At 49.3% G+C, this 18734-nt stretch overlaps 1 protein-coding gene across 3 annotated transcripts; it reads right to left on the bottom strand.

Annotated features, from left to right (window-relative positions):
- Positions 1 to 4097: 4097 nt before the first annotated feature.
- On the bottom strand, positions 4098 to 18707 carry ADCK2 (aarF domain containing kinase 2). Of its 3 annotated transcripts, none has more exons than XM_055421373.2 (8): positions 17775 to 18707; positions 15968 to 16114; positions 13686 to 13820; positions 12637 to 12732; positions 12231 to 12482; positions 10601 to 10729; positions 9077 to 9130; positions 4098 to 4515 (listed from the first exon to the last, which is right to left on the bottom strand). In XM_055421373.2, the coding sequence occupies exons 1-8, from the start codon at positions 18705 to 18707 to the stop codon at positions 4375 to 4377; spliced, it is 1887 nt and encodes a 628-aa protein (XP_055277348.2). In that variant the 3' UTR covers positions 4098 to 4374. The 3 variants fall into 3 exon arrangements, with proteins under 3 accessions (XP_055277348.2, XP_055277349.1, XP_055277350.2); XM_055421374.2 differs by having other exon boundaries at positions 13692 to 13820; XM_055421375.2 differs by having other exon boundaries at positions 4378 to 4515; positions 10489 to 10729.
- Between the last annotated feature and the right edge of the window lie 27 nt (positions 18708 to 18734).

The following is an 18734-nucleotide window of genomic DNA, read 5'->3' as shown; positions in this document are numbered from 1 at the left end:
AAGCACTGAAGACGTCACACTGAGTGATAAGCATGAAAAACTGGAAATTTATGGAGAGAAACATAGACCTGAATTTAGGGATTTGAGTGTATTGAATATAACTGACACTCCTCCTGTGGCAAGATATGGGCCTCCATGTGCCCAATAGCTAGGAACCTCTCTCCCTGGAGAAAGGCTTCCTCCAGGAGACAGTGAAGGACAGGGAAGCCTGACGTGCTGCAGGCCAAGAGGTCGCAAAGAGTCGGAGATGACTTAGCAAACAAACAACATACCTTTCTGCAGAACTTACTGATTGACCCTCTGGCCCTGTAGAACTCATGCCCCTCCACACATCCACCCACTATCCCTCCCCACCCCCACCTTCTCCTGTCCTCCTAACTTCTAATTATATAAACTGTAGGAAAGAATGTACTGTTTTCTGGGTGCAAGTTGACTTTCCAGCTGATAAACAATAGTGTGGCTTTCTCTGGACTACCATTCACTACTTACTCTTCCTAGTACATGTACAAACCATTAAGAGATGTTCAAGAATGGGGAGAGCAGGGTCTTCCATCCTTCCGAAGAGAGCTCTCTGCCCATATTATAAAGCTGCCTGCCTTGCTCCTAGGAAAGAATAATGCTGTGATTCTAGACCACAAAACAACAACAACAACAAACAGCTTAAACAAAAACACTCCATAGAACTTGATAGTCTGAAGATCTGGAGTTCAGCCTCAGCTCTACCAATGATTAGCTCTGTCCATTTGGACAAGTCACTTCTCCAGGTCTCAGTACCCTTCATCAGCCATTCGAGAGAGTACCTGGCCCACAGCATGTACTCAGCAATTTTTTATTACTTTGTCAATATTTTCCTGGCTGCAAAAGCTTTTCAGGTAAACTAAAATTCACTTACCACCCCCAACTTTCTTGCTCAATTACAAAATAAAAACTTTTAACCTTAATGCTGGCTTGTATTTAAAACAATATTGTTCTATAGACCATTTGTGGAGTCCTTAGCTCTAATGTTTTGCATCACTAATTCTGATTTTTTACTATGAAAAGTTTAGGGTCCCAATAAGTACACTATTTTGACTGTGTAACAGCAATGCATGTTTGTGTTACAGACATGTTCTAAAAATTCCAAAGGCAAATATCCCTGACTGCCTTTTGCAGGTTGCACAATCGCCCTCTTTTTGATTCTCAGAAAAGCACACTGTTTGAATGAATGCATATTAGAAGGTGAGGGAAAGGATAACAAGCCCTGACACAGTTCTCAGCTTTGACAGGCAAATCAGTTCCCCAGTCAAATTTTAACAAACTGTGAGGACAGACTCTAAACAGCCTAACTTATAGCATCTAACCCCAAATCAAAAATCTATTCTGTAACTGGAAATAGAGAACACAGCAGGGGAATGAGGAAGGAAAAAAAAAACTTGTTCACATGACTTCATGTTTATTTAATTTTCTGCTTTTGTTCTTTATTTTTTTTTTTTTTTGGCTGCACTGCATGTCTCTTGGAATCTTACTTTTGCAACCAGGGATTGAACATGGACCATGGCAGTAAAAGCACTGAGTCTTAACCACTGACTGCCAGGGAATTCCCTAATCGTCTACATTTAAAGTTTGCTTGATCACCCTTTCCCTCTAAGTCTCCAAAAGAAGAAAGGAATTTATCTTTCCAGCAGTTTTAACACAGAAATGAACCTTGTTCTTTCTCCTTTGGAGGGACTAAACTGGGATCTCCCTTCCAAGTGACGCCCCACTGACCCGTTATCTACTTACACCCAAGAAGCAGTGTTTTCTCCTTAAGAAGATGAATGTATAAATCAAGTTTAGCCTTTTTAAGATGTTTATTTTTAAAATCAGCAAATTACCTGTATTAAAGCACAGCCATTAATAACCATTTTTCTCTTCAATTCAGCCTGTGTTCATTTTCTATTGCGGCTGTAATGGCTCCTGAGCTACTGAGGCCCTCGGTACAGCAGCCTACAAGGAACTACATGAGTGAGCCTGAATTCAGACCTACCCTAGTGGAGCCCCAAGATGCTTGTAGCCGTTCAAGACTGAGCAGAGGACCCGCCAAGCTTCGCCTACATTTCAGACCTGCAGAGACTACCAGGTAAGAAGAATAGTGGTATTAAACTGCTGTATTTGTGGGTAGTGTGTACGCAGTGAGAGATAACTGATGACTATCGCAGTAAGCTGATGGAATCCATTGGCTTTCAGGAGGGGTTCAGAGGCACTGGTGTTCGCTCAGGGAGACATCGCTGTGTTGGTGCCGCCGTGTCTTGTCCCACAGCACAAACGCATGTGCATTTGGCACAAAGAGCTGAATGTCTGGCTGGTTTGCCCATGAGGAGGCAGCTGAACAGGGTTACCTGGAGCCCCCAAGACCTCACTGCCTGACTCAAATGCCCTACCCTCAAGACTTGGGACATGCCAGTAACATCTCCACCCTTCTTAAAAAAAAAAATAACTGCACCAAGGGAATCTCTGTCCAACATCTAAAGATAATTTCTGTTCTCAGTTGTTCCCTAAAAGACAGGAACTTTATCCTTAAGAAAAGAATGGGAGAATCTAGTCCTGTGGTCACAGCAGGACTCAGAGAGCAGCAAGGCTTGACTTTCCACTCACTGTCTAGAGCAGTCTCCAAAACAAGCAGGAGAATCCACTGGGATGCAGGAGAAAACATTACTTTTAAACAAAATTAAGAATTATTGATATCCACTCGGAGAAGGCAATGGCAAGCCACTCCAGTACTCTTGCCTGGAAAATCCCATGGGTGGAGGAGCCTTGTAGGCTGCAGTCCATGGGGTCGCTAAGAGTCAGACACGACTGAGCAACTTCACTTTCACTTTTCACTTTCATGCATTGGAGAAGGAAATGGCAACCCACTCCAGTGTTCTTGCCTAGAGAATCCCATGGACGGAGGAGCCTGGTGGGCTGCCGTCTATGGGGTCGCACAGAGTCAGACACGACTGAAGTGACTTAGCAGCAGCAGCTACAAACAAAAGATTATTGAATTTATTGATATCCACTCTACAAACTGACCCTGGGATGCTCTAAGTCCATACGGGCCAGCCACATGTCAGAACAGCTTTGAGAGAATGGCCCATGGGCTGGCCCAGTATAGAGGGCCAGGCAATGGCCGCCCCGTTTTCCTTCACTGCTGGAGTGTCGCTGGTCACTACTGCAAATTTCAAGTCCTGGTTAACAGGATGTGAAAGTGTTAGCCACTCAGTCGTGTCCAACTTTCTGCGACACCATGGACTATAGCCCCCCGAGGCTCCTCTGTCCATGGGGTTTCTCAGGTAAGAATACTGGAGTGGGCTGTCATGCCCTTCTTCAGGGAGTCTTCCTGATCCAGAGATCGAACCAGGGTCTTTAGTATTGCAGGGAGATTCTTTAGTGTCAGAGCCACCAGGGAAGCCCTAACAGGAATGTACTGATTATATGATCTATTTGTTAATATTAACCAAAATTAGCCCTGTAGAATGCTTAGAAAAACCAGTATCTAAATGCTAATATGTGAGCATAGGGAAACTTTAAGAAAAATAGTGGAGCTGACTCTGTTCCTGTCTCTAGTATGTCACATTAACCATTGAGCATTGTTTTTTTTTTTTCCCTTTTACCTTATAATAAAATTTAGCAAGAGATTGGCAAAAAAGATTTTAAATTATCAAAAGGATAATTTGAGATACAGTGAAACGTACCCTAAGTGTAAGCTGTATCTTCAGAGATTTGCTGGTGATGGTAGAACCTGTATAAACCTTATAAGTAAATTATATGTGCATGTATATATAAATATATGCAACCCTTTACCAACAGGGCACATAATCAAAACATTTGAGGGTGAAAAAACAAAACAACACAAAATACTTGGAGGTATTCCCTGGTGGTTTAGTGGTTAGGACTCTGCTGAGGGCATGGGTTCAATCCCTGGTCAGAAAACTAAGATCTCGCAAGGTATGTGCCACGCCACGCCCAAATTTGGAAACCATGGGTCTACAGGATTCTGTGACATTTTCTAACCTAACTCTCAGAGTCTGGAAAGGACCAGAAAGACCAACCTGATCCAGGAGTACAGAGGTTAAGAAGAGAAGAGAAAAAACCAGAAAACAAAATAACTAAGTTTATTAGTCCTCCTCCAGAGAATGTTTTCCCTGAAACAGTTTATCTGACACCAGGCCCCGCTTCCATGAATGAGCTGTCAGGACCTTTCCTCCTTTTACTTCCCCAGGAAACCCAGACCTTTGGAAATGGATGCTTGAAACCAAACCAGGGTGAAACCCAGTGGCAGGCCCTCCACAATCCCAGTTCTAGAATGTCCAAGCTGCCATAGGAGAGGCTGTTGGGAGCGGCCTCTTGTTCCGAGATGAAGCCCCACTACTGCCGTCAGCGGGAGGTCACTAGTCCTTTTAGGAGGAAGGGCTTTGCTGCCTCCAGGATGTCCAGTTTAGGGTCCAGTGAGCGGCCAAGCCCCTCCAACACCATGATGGCAAACACGATTGAGGCAAAGTTGCTCTCAAGCTTTACCTGAAACAGAGAAACAGGGGTTCTTTCCAAAGCCCACAGATAGACGGAGAGTATCCTGAGTTAACAGGTCAACATCCACTCCTGACATCGTGTGTCTGCCCACATGATTTTTATCATCTATGTAACATTCTTACAGATAAAGGACAGATATGGTATGGACCTAACAGAAGCAGAAGATATTAAGAAGTGGCAAGAATACACTTCATGACCCAGAAATGTATTTTTCTAAGAATACACTGTATGACCCAGATCTTCATGACCCAGAAAACCACAATGGTGTGATCACTCACCTAGAGCCAGACATCCTGGAATGTGAAGTCAAGTGGACCTTAGGAAGCATCACTATGAACAAAGCTAGTGGAGGTGATGGAATTCCAGTTGAGCTATTTCAAATCCTAAAAGATGATGCTCTGAAAGTGCTGCACTCAATATGCCAGCAAATTTGGAAAACTCAGCAGTGGCCACAGGACTGGAAAAGGTCAGGTTTCATTCCAATCCCAAAGAAAGGCAATGCCAAAGAATGTTCCCACTACCACACAATTGCAGTCATCTTACATGCTAGCAAGGTCATGCTCAAAATTCTCCAAGCCAGGCTTCAACAGTACGTGAACTGTGAACTTCCAGATGTTCAAACTGGATTTAGAAAAGGCAGAGGAACCAGAGATCACATTGCCAACATCCGCTGGATCATCAAAAAAGCAAGAGAGTTCCAGAAAAACATCTACTTCTGCTTTATTGACTACACCAAAGGCTTTGACTGTGTGGATCACAACAAACTGGAAAATTCTTCAAGAGACCGGAATACCAGACCACCTGACCTGCCCCCTGGGAAATCTGTATGCAGGTCAAGAAGCAATAGTTAGAACTGGGCATGGAACAACAGACTGGTTCTAAATCAGAAACGGAATACATCGAGGCTATTTAACCTCGTACATCCTGCTTAATTAACTTATATGCAGAGTGCATCATGAGAAACGCTGGGCTGGATGAAGCACAAGCTGGAATCAAGATTGCCAGGAGAAATATCAATAACCTCAGATATGCAGATGACACCACCTTTATGGCAGAAAGTGAAGAAGAATTAAAGAGCCTCTTGATGAAAGTGAAGGATGAGTGAAAAAGTTGGCTTAAAATTCAACATTTAGAAAACTAGGATCACGGCATCCAGTCCCATCACTCCATGGCAAATAGATGGGGAAACAATGGAAACAGTGAAAGATTTTATTTTTCTGGGCTCCAAAATCACTGCACATGGTGACTGCAGCCTTGAAATTAAAAGACACTTGCTCCTTGGAAGAAAAGTTATGACCAACCTAGACGGCATATTAAAAAGCAGAGACATTACTTTGCCAACATAGGTCCGTCTGGTCAAAGCTATGGTTTTTCCAGTGGTCATGTATGGATGTGGGAGTTGAACTATAAAGAAAGCTGAGCACCGAAGAATTGATGCTTTTGAACTGTGGTGTTGAAGAAGACTCTTGAGAGTCCCTTGGATTGCAAGGAGATCCAACCAGTCCATCCTTAGGAAATCAGTCCTGAATATTCATTGCAAGGACTGATGTTGAAGCTGATACTCCAATACTTTGGCCACCTGATGTGAAGAAGTGACTCATTGGAAAAGACCCTGAGGCTGGGAAAGATTAAAGGCAGGAGGAAAATGGGAGGACAGAGGATGAGATGGTTGGATGGGATCACTGACTCAATGGACATGAGTTTGAGTAAGCTCCAGGAGTTGGTGATGGACAGAGAAGCCTGGTGTGCTGCAGTCCATGGGGTAGCAAAGAGTCAGACATGACTAAGTGACTGAACTGAACTGAACATTATTTTCCCTATCCAGTCATTTTCCCCACCATCTCATCTATTCACCCAATCCTCCACCCACTAGAAATAGTAAGAAAAAATTGGGGGGATGCAGTGTGTACAGCTCTTCTCTAAGGGAGGTGTGTGAGTGTGTGAATGACTTAAAAAATACTAAAGTGAAAAGTTCACAGCTACACCAGAAACAGGGCTTCCCTGGCAGCTCAGCAGTAAAGAACCTGCTTGCCAATACAGGAGACTTGGGTTCAGTCCTTGGGTCGGGAAGATCCCCTGGAGAAGGGAATGGCTGGCACTCCACTATTCTTGCCTAGAGAATTCCATGGACAGAGGAGCCTGGTGGGCTACAGGCCATGGGATGGCAAAGAGTCAGACACAACTTATCGACTAAACAGCAAACAACACCAGAAACTATAAATCTAAATATGGGTCATTCTTCAAAATCCACAGTAGTCTTTTTGAGACTAAGCACATCTGGCTTTGCTCAAATACAGCAGGGTTTCTTCCCCTTTGGAGCCAGGTTAACAGTCATAATAGTTTACATGGATTACCCAGTTAATCCTCAAAAGTACTTCATTATGCCCATTCAGTAGATAAGGAAGCTAAGGCTCAGGGTGGCTGAGTGATTTGCTCAAGTCCTCTGGGTGAAGAGGAGTCTGTTCGTTGTTTGTTTTAGTCACTAAGTCATGTTGGACTCTTTGGGGGGATCCCATGGACTGTAGCCTGCCAGGCTCCTCTGTCCATGGGATTTCCCAGGCAAGAATACTGGAGGAGGGTAGCCATTCCCTTCTCCAGGGGATCTTCCCAAACTAGGAATTGAACTTATGTCTCCTGCATTGACAAGAGGGTTCTTAATCACTGAGCCACCAGGGAAGCCCACATGAGGAAGAGTTGAGCCAGGATTTAAACCTAGAACAGGAATCTGCATTCAGGTGGATAGAAGGTCAGGAAATGGAAGGATGACTCATGGGGAAATAACCTTTGATGAAAGTAAAGGGTCTTTGTCTCAGTTAAGGCCCAAAAAGTTGTCTGAGGGGTCAGATGGGCAAATCAGAAGAAAGCAGTGTGTTACATATGCACACTCATGGTGGAAGTGTAAAATTGTGTAGACTTTGGAAAACAGTATGGAGCTTCCTTAAAAGCTAAGAAAAAATATATATATAATAATAATATGTATAAATCTATAAGAAAGTGAAGTCACTCAGTCGTGTCCAACTCTTTGTGACCCTGTGGACTGTAGCCTACCAGGCTTCTCCATCCATGGGATTCTCCAGGCAAGAATACTAGAGTGGACTGCCATTCCTTCTCCAGGGGATCTTCCCAACCCAGGGATCGAACCCAGGTCTCCCGAATTGCAGACAGACGCTTTACCCTCTGAGCCACCAGGGAAGCCCTGTATAAATCTATACTTCAATTAAAAAAAAAAAAAACTATATCATTTAGCAATCCCAATTCTGTGTAAATATCCAAAAGAATTTGAAACCAGGATCTCAAAGAAATATTTACACACTTGTATTCCCTGCAGCATTGTTCTTAGTAGCCAAAAGATACAAGTGGTCCCAATGTCCCTCAGAGGATGAACAAATAAAGAAAATATGGTTAAGTACATACAATGGAATATCATTTAGTCTTTAAAAAGGAAATCCTGTCATCTGCTACAACATGCATGAACCTCAAGAACACTCCATTGAGTGAAATAAGCCAGTCACGGAAGGACAAATACCATATGATGCTACCTACAGGAAAAATCAAGTCGTCAAAACCATGGACCTGGTGCTTGCCAGGGACTCAGGAAGAGAGACATGGAGTTTTTGTTCAGTAGGTACCGGGTTTTATTAGATATCTGTTACAGAACTGTGTGGTTATGGTTGACACTGCTGAACTGCACACTTGGAGGTGGGTAGGGGTAAACTGTATATTAGTTTTTAACCATAATTTAAATTTTTTAAATTATTTTAAATTAAGTGCCTGGTGAAATATTTGAAGAGAACGGCTGTACTTGGCCCTCTCTCTGCTCTCCCATCCTGGGAATCACAATGACAAGAGGAAACATCCAAAGCACTGGGAACTGAGAGAGGAAGGCTGTGTGCCAGTGGAAGCCCCAAGGCTAAAGGACAAAAGCGGGGCTGACCAAGATGGCCTCGGGGGCCGGGGCCGGTTGCTTGGTGCCAGCCTCAAGGAATGTTGGGGTTAAATCAGACACTAAAGATGTTATACAACTGAATTAGGTGGATAAAGGGAGGCCAGAGCACACTGATCGCCACATCACGGCCTCATCTGGCCCTCCTGGCAGCCCCCAGGGACCTGGAGAGGCTGCCCAGTCAGAGCTGGTGGGCACCGGGCTGGCTATGAGCCTTACCCTCCCCGTCCTGAGCTAATGAACTCCCAGGAGTGTGTTTTCATTCCCAGTTCTCTCCAAGCCAGCCCCCAGCAGTGATGAAAGCTTTCCCTAATCCTAATGTGAGATTTAATTCATTTTTAAAATAGAACTTGTCAAAACTCTTGGAAAGCATAAAGCTTTTCCCCCAAAACCCCACCAATGTAGGGTTACAGTGTGATCAAAGGAAAACCTTTCTGAACATCAGGGAGTAGAAACAGCACTCTTAGCAGAGGGATCGGTGTGCAGAATGTTACTAAAAGAGATCTCCCGTAAGAGAAAAACCTGCCACAACCCTGAGGCCACTTGCCTGTCCCAGAGACCTCCCTCCTGCCTGACCAGAGCGCAAGCTTCCCGCCCAGGCCTCACCTTGTGAGTCATCAGCAACTTAAAGACACTCGAGAGAAGGCTGGAAACTTGAAGCTGGAAAACAGAACAAAGAGCCTCAAAGCCACTGGGAACCATTCTCTCCCTTACCTGCCCCTCACACACACACACCCCACACAAACACACACACACACATACCCCCACACACACACCCCCCCCACAAACACACACACACCACCCACACACACACCCCGCACACACACCCCCACACCCCCCCACACACACCCCCCACACACACACACCCCACAACACCCCACACACACACACACACACCACACCCACACCCCACACCCACACACATACCTACACACACACACACCCCCCACACACACACAAACACACACCCCCCCCCCCACACACACACACACACACACCCCACACACACACACATACACACCCCAGTATCGGAAATGGACTGCCTGACAAATCCCCAAAAGTACTACATTCACACAAGCCCAACTTCCATCTCATGACTGAGTTCAAAGACCACCACCTCCCCACCCAGGAGAACCAGCCTGGAGGCCTCTTCCCCAGCATGCCCAACACATAGAGAAATCACATCAGAATAAATAAGACAGGCAGTGGCAAGGGACAGCTGCCGCTCCTCACTGCCAGGGCGCCACCTCTTGTTCTGACTCGATCTGGCTAGAGTGGACTTGGGAATGAACTTGGGAAGAAAAGTCATTGTTAGAACTGTGTGCAGAATTCAAAGTGGTCTGCGCTTCAGGTAAGGACTTCCCTGATGGTTCAGATGATAAAGAATTCACCTGCAATGTGGGAGACCCGAGTTCGATCCCTGGGTCCGGGAAGGTCCCCCGGAGAAGGGAATGGCAACCCACTCCACTATTCTTGCCTGGAGAATCCCCTAGACAGAGGAGCCTGACGGGCTACAGTCCATGGGGGTCGCACAAAGTCGGACATGGGTGAGCAACTAACACTTTTCTGCTTCAGGTCTAAATAAAGGTTGTGAACACTAGGTGAGTCCTTTGTCTGCTCAGGGGCCTCAGGCTCCCTCCCCCACCCCATGCTCAGCTGAGCTCCACATACATGAAGCTGCAGAACAGCTACACGCGGGTCTGGACAGGTGTGCAGTATCAGATATATCACCCCCTCCCCCCGGCAACCACCCAGGACTGCTCAGTCAAAGAGCCACTCTAGAGAGTTGGAGATTTCAGTGGGCCTCCTTACCCCTGGAGGATGTGGGCAGAGGAAAAGATTTGTTCTTTATCTGCCTTAAAACTCAAGCCATGGGGTAGGAGGTGGGAGTGAGGTTCAAGAGGGAGGGGACACATGTATACCTATGGCCAATTCATGTTATGTATGGCAAAAACCAACACAGTATTGGATAAGCAATTATCCTTCAATTAAAAACAAATAAAAAAAGAAAAACTCACGCCCTCTCACAACCTCTCGCCATGACCTCTCCCTTAGACCTGCAGTTTGCTCTGTCCAAGGGCAAGGTCGGTTAACACCCCAGGACCCCCAGCCCTCCAGTGGCCTGCTCGCCTTTTCCAGGGTGATAGTGTTCTTCCTGGCCTGGGTCACCAGCCGGGCCATCTCAGCCTTAAATCCCTCCACGTCCTCGCACTCGCTGGCCCGGGCGTGGTGCAGGATGAGCTCAGCCACCCTTTGGCCCTGGAAGATGGAAAAAACATGCTAGAATCAAGAGGGCCTAACCCTGGATTCTCTGCCTAAACATCTTCAGATCCTAGTTGTTTCCACCCGTTTCTCTACCCTCCTGCTTTTGCACACCCCCCTCATCCGTTTTTAACTTTACCTCGCTGCCTTTCAATAATACCTGGTCATCAATCAAAGCCTTTTGATACTTCTCTCGGTCAGCGAGGCCCCACCTGTGCTCAGCACAATCAGAGGCCGGAGCTGTGTGGTCTTCTTTGTCTCCGAGGCCGCACAGGCCCGGTGGCCGAGCCTGGGCCCTGCTGCTCACGCTTTTCACAGCACTGCTTGCCAACCAACCAGCCTGGCCCAGAGGCCTGCCTCCAGGACGGACTAGCCATACTCTTCTCGAGGGCAGTCTTCCTGCTCGAGCACAATTCCCCACTCACAGCTTGCTGGCTCCTCCTCCACCCAGGATGCTCCAAGGTCTTCCTAACACCCACCTGGCCCCCTTGGTCATGCCAGGGAGCCCAGCTCTTCCTCACTGACTGTGACCTTCTTCCTTTGCCCAAACCTGTGCAGAGGAGCACCTTCCAGTCCCCACCCACCACTGCACCTCGGTCTTTAACCTTGGCCCAGGGGACACTTTCAAACTGGCTCAGACTCAAGCCTCTGGTCTACCCACAACCACGCCCCCTCCACCCCAGAAGCCTCCTAAGCAGGGGCTTCTCTCAATTTTGCCCTTTTTTCCCAGGTTTTTTTTTCCCCAAAAAAAATTTATTTAGCTGCCTCAGGTCTTCGTTGCAGCACATGGGGCCTTTAGTCACGGTGTGCAGACTCAGTCCCGGCACGTGGGATCTATTTCCCTAACTGGGGAGTGAGCCCAGGCCCCCTGCACCGGGAGTGTGGACCACCAGGGAAGTCCGTCCAGCTCCATCTTTCCCGGGGTCTTTCCTGCTGGAGAATTCACTATCACCCTTGATGTGGCACTTTAGGTTGACTCCTGTAGAGGTTTCGCTGAGTCTCTTTTCCTAAATAATAATTCTCAACCACAGGAGCCCCTTGGAAGCATGGGATGAGAAGTGAAAACCAGTCATCGGCTCCTGCCCCAGCTGTCTTCCCACACCTGGAGAGTAAGTTCCTGAGCCGCTGCTTCTTTCCAGCCCCACCTTCTCAGAGCAGATAGCACGCGCTTGGGGCCGCTATCGTCAAGAAGCTAGCATTTCCAAAGCCCAACCGTACAGTAACTAATAAGGAAGAGAAACCAGCAGAAGATCACTTGAGAAGGAGGCATTTCTTCCCATCCTCCTCAACCATGAGCTGCCAGGAACAAGCCTGTTCTGCCTATGGACCCTCGGTGGCTTCATCTCCTGGGCTCCTCTTCCTCCTTCCTCTCTCAGGAGCACCTTTGGCAAATGCCAGCATTAACAAGAATGGCAAACCCTGAGGAGCCCGGTGGTTACAAAAAAACCTCGGCTCCAACCCTGCCGCCCCCACCCCCGCAGGGCCCGGTGGGCCTCACCTGGCCCATGGCCACGGCCATGAAGACAGCCCGGAAGTTCCTCAGGTCAGCAGCCTGCAGCTCGGCCACGATGCCGGCGTCCAGCAGCACCAGGCGCAGCGGGCAGCGGGCCGGCGACACGGCCACCGCCAGCGCCTCGCAGACGTCCACCCGCTGCAGCTGCACCTCTGGGCCCTGGGCAAGACTGTCGGCGCCCTGGACGAGGATGTTCCCGGGGTGAAGGTCCGCGTGGACAAAGTTGTCCACAAATATCTGCAGAGAGGCCAGAGCTACTCCAGGCTGAGTCAACCTCACCATCCCACCTGCACCAGGCCACGCGCAGAAAAGCTTCCAGGGTGACGGCGAGTTCCCGGAGACCCAGGACGAGCAAGGCAAGAGGCTGGCACGCTCCCCGCCCTGAGCTCACCATCTTCAGGAGCATGTTGATCCCCAGCCGCGCAATCTTCCTCTTCACGTCCAGGGGAATCCCTGCGTGCTGGTAACTGGACACAGGCACACTCTCCTGTGAGGAAGACGGGGTGAGAACCGCTTCAGCTGCACGGCCCACAACGGCCCAGCTCCTCATCCTCCCAGGGACACACAGGCACTGCCTTCCCTCTGACTGGGAAGTGACCCGCAGAGTTTTTCCTTTCCTAGAACGCCTGTGAATCGGTCACCCACAAGTGAGTTGTAACCGACGTTTACACTTCCCTTCTGTAATACGTCTCAACAAGTCCCATAGGTTCCCCAGGGAGGAAACCCACTGAGAGGTAAGAGAGGCTGTGAGGTCAGAGTGAGTGTGTTTCTAGTCAAGAATCAACCAGCAGGGACATGAAGGAGCTCTGTGACCTCACTGGAGGAGAAAGAGAAGGAAGAGAGAAGAAAGGGGAGCTGCTAAATAGGCACTTGATACAGGTTGGTTATTTAATTGTCAAAGCAGCCTGTTGAGATAGATCTTGTAATGCTTACTCAACAAAGAACTAAAGCCCAGAGCCTTTAAGTAACTTGCTCAGAGTCACACAGCTAATAACAGTGGGCCATTCAGGCCACTCCTCTGGGTCTCATTACCATCTTTACAAAGGAAGCTGGGCCAGAAGACAGCTAAGGCCAAGAGCCCCTGCCTCTGTGCATGCTCTGTGTGGAGGGCATTTTGCATTCAATGTGTCATCGACTCCTACAAGGCAGGAAGGGTATCCTGCTGCTCTACAGGAGGTAACTGAAGCCACCCAGCAAATATTGGGTTGGCCAAAAAAAGTCATTAGGGTTTTTTGTAACAGTGTATGGAAAAACCCCAATCAGATACAATTGGCAGAGCAGACTTCCAGCAAGTCTGAGGGCAGGGCCAGGCTCTTCCTGCCTTGCTACCCTACCTCCCGCCCTTAGGCGGATCCAAACCCCTCTCAGACTCAAGCCTTCCTGTGGAGCAGAAACAACCTGGCTGTGAGTAAAAGGCAAACGGCTAGGGGAAGCTCTCACTCCTACTTCGTATGTCTCCACCAGGACATCCTTGGTGACAAAGGGACGCAGAGGCGTGGGGAATTTGACAGAGTTCACATTCAGGAAGTTGCACTGGAAGAGTTCGAGATTCCGAGCCTCGTACCGCAGGTCGATCTACAGACAAGTGGAGAGAAGCGGTGAGGGAGGGGGTAGTCTGGGCCAGGGACAGCAACGCTGAACCCCCCAAGAGCTGTCAAAGCCCGAGACTCACCTGCCTGCCCAGCTAACCTCCTGCAGAACTCCCAGGACACTTGAGGGTGAGGGTTGCCCCGGAAGTCCCGACCCCCCACCCCTCCCCACATGACTCCAAGCTGCAGACAGCAGACACACTGGAGAACTTATCAGAGTTCACATTCACCCCGCCCCCAGGAGTCCCTGCAGAGGATTCCTTCTCTCTCACCCTTCACACCCATGGGAGACCCGATGCCATCAGCTCTGCAGCCCTCACCACGCTCAGAGCTGTTCTTTTCCATCCTGCTCCTCCCAAGGTGACTCGAAACCAGTCACCTGAACCCCAACAGAGGTGTCTTAGTTGGGATCCCTGTCCCCCACTTCCCCTCTCTACAGTCCATCTGCTGGTGGCCCCCACCATCTGCAGGATGGAGCTGCATTGGTTCGGATGACGTCCGAGGTGGGTCATGGTCTGGGCCCAGCCCTCCAGGTGCATCTCTTGTGAGTCGGCCTCCTCCTTCTACAGCCCCAAACTCTGGCTGCACCCAATCTGTAGAGCGGGAATGTCCCAGCCCGCCTAACACTTCCCCTCTGAGTGCCTTCTGTACTCCACCTGACTGGAATGTTCTTCCCCCATTGGGTCTAACTGCAGACACTCTCCTTTCAAGACTCCGCTCAAGCCTGGGGAGCCTGGACCCACAGGGTGGAATAACCACTTCCTCTGTTGGGCCTCAGCTAAGCCCAGCCGAACACGTAAGAACTCCTATTGTAAATAGCACTTGTGCTGCAAATATCTCATGTCAGCCCTCCTCCTCCTGGTATATACTTCTTGGGACCAATCAGGAGGGCACATTTGCCCCGCCAGGACTGGGTCCCACCAAAGGAAATTCAGGGAACGCCACTTGTTTTCTTAGTTCACCAGATCCTAACAGAGTTTTTCATACTTGTTGTATGAATTTATAAATGGACATGCATCCCCCTACATACACCCAGACTCTAAGCTTCCAAGCCAGGCAGCATTATGAGTCCACCGAGAGCTACAGCTGGTAGAAGAGTTGATTTTTGAGGCAAAATGGGGTGAGTTATAGAGCTACAGAGGTCTGAACTTGAAGTGACGGGATCTCACAATGCGTAATCAGACTTCTTGAAGCAGAACTGAAGCTCAGGTCGGTGGTGGAACTGAGACTATTAACACCAAGATGGGCGTTGGAACAGCAGCTCTTTTTCTGTTCTAATTTTCTTTTATTATCAAAAGTAGACACCGCCATATCATAAAGCAAAGCTTTCTAAACATGAAAATGCATCCCTGGGACTTAAAACCCGGAGTCAGATGACATAAATGAAGATTGGGCACACGGCCTCTGAAAGCCTGCCAATTTCTGTGCCAACCACCAGGAAGCCAGCACAGACAGCTCCTTGGAGCCCTGAGTGACTCCACTGTGTCTGCTGAGTCTGGCTACTTAAACAGGTGTCCCAAAGGCCCTGGGCAGGGCCCTTGTCTACTCATTAAACCCCAGAAACAAAGGAAAACAAAGGCACAGTATGTGATTTCACTGATTCTTCTCCTCCTCCTGGAGTGCGGCCACCAATGGCAGATAATGCTATCTGTTCCACCAGACTCATTTCGTTTGCAGCCCAGGCTCTCTGCAAGACCACCTTCCCCAAGTTCCCTCGTAGTTACACTGGGCCTGACACATACGCTGGGAAGAAGGGAGGTTCAGCATTTCCAGGCCTGGCCACAGAATCCTTTATGTGACCCTGCATGCTCTCTCTCCCCACTCCACACTGACCCCAGATGACTGATTCTGGAGGAAACTGGGTCCCTGAAAAACTATGGAGTGGAGCTCCCACCTGCTCCCTCAGCTTACCTGCGTGGGACCTCCACAGAACAGCAAGAAATAACCTTGCTGCCTTAACTCACTGAGGTTTGGATGTTCTTTGTTATATCAGCCAGCATCGCCTGTCCTGACTAATATTCTGCATTAGCCATAGTGCCCTGGGACAATGCTCATCCATTCCACATTTACTAAGCAGCTGCTAACAGCGAAAACTGTCGTGTGCTATTTACGACTGAAAGAAGGCGAACTCACCTGTTGCACCATAAGCTTCTCAAATTCCTCCACGATCTCAGGCAAGCTGAGCCACTTGACTCCTGGCAGAAGTGCAAGGACCCGGCTGCCCATCTTCATCAGCAGCAGGTCCATCTGCACCTGAGCGAGCAGGCCGGGGTGCAACACCTGCCAAAAGAGGAGCAGTGAGGCGGAGGCGGGATCGAGCAGGAGGGCGCGTCTGCCCCGCCAGGGCGGACCCCGCCAGCAGGAGAGACCTCCGGGACGTCCCTTCAGCAGTTAAGACCCCATGCTTCCAGTGCAGGGGGTGCAGGGTCGATCCCTGGTTGAGAAACGAAGGTCACATGTGCCTTGTGGTGCAGCCAACATCCCCCCCCCTGCAAAAAAGACAAGCAGCTGGCCAAGGGGAAGCAGTTCCTACACCCATTCCTTTGTGCCTTCCTGAGGGGACAGGAGGGCAGCTCCCCTGAGCGGCACTCAGCTTTGCTGGGAAGAATAGGTTGGCCTCCCTTCCAAATACACTGAGCTTAGATCAGCGGCTCCCAAACATCAGCGAGCATAAAAGCCAACATGGGCTGCTTGGTAAAAGTGTGGACCCCCAGCCTCCTCCAAGACCTACTGAGTCAGACTGGCTGGGAGGCGAGGTGGAAATCTGCATTTTACTGAGTGTCCAGGTAACTGAGTCACCTAGTCCCAAGCCTGCAAAATACTGCTCTAGAGTCACAGGACTCCAGAGGTGAGATGGAAAGAGCTCTGGGTTTCAAAAACTCCAGTTCAGCAATGCATGTCCTATATGAAACTGGACCGGCCACTCAACCTCTTCTCAGCCTCCTGTTCCATCATTTAAAACACGCAGATAATGGCCTCTACCTCCACCACAAATCCTTTTCAGAATAAAGTGGAATATAAACAAGCACGTAAGAATAGTACAGGGACTTCCTTGGTAGTCCAGTGGCTAAGACTCTGGGCTCCCAATGCAGGGGGCCCAGGTTCAACCTTTGGTGGGCGAAGGAGATCCCACGTACCACAGCTAAGAACCAGCACAGCCAAATAAATAAATAAGCAAAAATTTTTTTTGAACCTGTTTAAAAAAAAATGCCCATCTCAGGAACCTCATACATATGAAATAAAGCATCTGACTTGATGGGCACATTTCCTGGTATATCACAGGCATCTACTCTTTTAGTCTCCCACAGAGCAAAGGGAAACTTCAAGATACTTTGGACAACTGTTTCCTAAACATGCCTGATGTTGCAACTCATTTGCAGCAATTATAAAAGGCCAGGTCAGGCTCTCCCCTTGGAAATTATGATTCAGCCTGTCTCAGTGAGGCACCCTTGGGAGGGATTTTTCTGTGAGGGTGAGAGCACCCGGATATTGGCTACTAGCATCTGCTAGTTCTCCTGGGGGTGTTCAGATCAGGGATGGAAAGGTGTGGAGAGGAGAGATGATGGAGCCGGGCACAGGTGACTGGAAATGAACAGAGAAGGAAGCTGATGTTGTAAAAATGAACGCTGCCCTCTTGGACTTGCCACAGTAACCTAGTCTGTCTCCCATTTATCCTGACCCCAGAGCCAAGAGGTCAGCTGGATGGATGCCAGAGCCTCTTCATCTTCCTTTTTCAGGCCATTCACATCACTCTCCTTCAAGCCAAGAAATCAAACAGCTTGCGTGTCACAGGTACTCAGATAGTGGTCAAGCTGAAAGAAATCAACGGGAGGCAACGTGGGGTAATTTGCGAAGGGGTGTATCCTGACCTGGGTAGCTCCGTGGAGTTGGTGAGGTTTTAGAGATGGGAGGGCCTAGCTGCAAACATCAGAACACTTACTTTCACGGCCACAGGGACAAGGTGATCTGGCTCCTGTTCACCGGCGGTCCCTGAAGCCTGAGACAAGGATGTATTGGCTCCAACCAGGTCCGCTTTAGGGAAGAGCAGCCTTTCTACAAATGACTGGTCGGCAAGACTCTCTTGAGGCCTCCCCGCCTTCTCCAGGCGTCCAGAGAGCCCGCCCAGCCCCGCAAGTGCCCCAGTTTCCAAGGAGAGCTGCAGTCTGGAGGCCGTGGCCAGTCTCTGGATGCTGTCCTTCTCCAGGAAGGCAGGATTGGCACGCGCTTTGTACACTTGGGCCACGCAGCCGGAACCCACTGGCTCCTGCTTCTCAAAGCAGAGGACCCTCCCCCAGTCCTCCCCAAAGGCCTGGCGCAGGAAGTGTTCGGTGTGAGTCCAAGGATGGGGCGACACCTGGACGTGCAGCCTGGAGAACTGGGCGCAGAACGCCTCTGAGAAGAGATCCCGCCGGGTGCTGGCCCACTGGCCCAGTTTGATGTAGGTGGGGCCCGAGGTCTCGGTGGCTTTCAGAAGCAGGTGGAGCCAGAGACTGGAGACACTGGGAGCCAGGTAGGTGAGGGGATAGAGTAGGAGGAGGGGGAAGAATTTCACCAAGAGAGCCCCTGCTCTGAGCCAGATGCGCACGTGCAGGAGGAGCCAGCCCAGCCGCCCCTCCGGAGGGACTCTCTCCAGCGGCCCATTTTCAGCCAGGTCACTCCAACTGGTCTTCTGCCGACGTACGCTCTCCGGAGCCCCCTCGCCAATGTCCTCACAGGTGGAGACGAGTTTGGGCAAAGTGCCAAGCAGAAGCCAACAGAGTCTAGCCTTGCGACAGCCCCCAGAGGGTCTCAGAAGGCCGAGTTCCTTTCTGAGCGCAAAACCTCTTAAGTGCGCCAAGCAGACCCTGAGAGAGGAGCGCCAGGGGGTCACCATCCTCTCCCAGAGGTCACGGCCTCGGCT

The sequence above is a fragment of the Moschus berezovskii genome, chromosome 3 (genome assembly GCF_049115385.1).
Source record: "Moschus berezovskii isolate FMDL1 chromosome 3, NW_MosBer_1.0, whole genome shotgun sequence".
In the NCBI taxonomy this organism is placed as follows: Eukaryota; Metazoa; Chordata; class Mammalia; order Artiodactyla; family Moschidae; genus Moschus; species Moschus berezovskii.
The sequence above is the reverse complement of the archived record's forward strand: the minus strand, read 5'-3'. Positions and strand labels throughout refer to the sequence as shown.

Excerpts from the sequence above, each read along its gene's own strand:
- ADCK2 (XM_055421373.2), bottom strand. The coding sequence starts at position 18,707 with ATGGTGACCCCCTGGCGCTCCTCTCTCAGGGTCTGCTTGGCGCACTTA. Across the intron at positions 16,115-17,774 it reads TTGTCCCTGTGGCCGTGAAA|GTGTTGCACCCCGGCCTGCT; the intron begins GTAAGTGTTCTG and ends CTCTTTTGGCAG. Across the intron at positions 10,730-12,230 it reads TGGCCGTGGCCATGGGCCAG|GGCCAAAGGGTGGCTGAGCT; the intron begins GTGAGGCCCACC and ends TCCATCTTCCAG.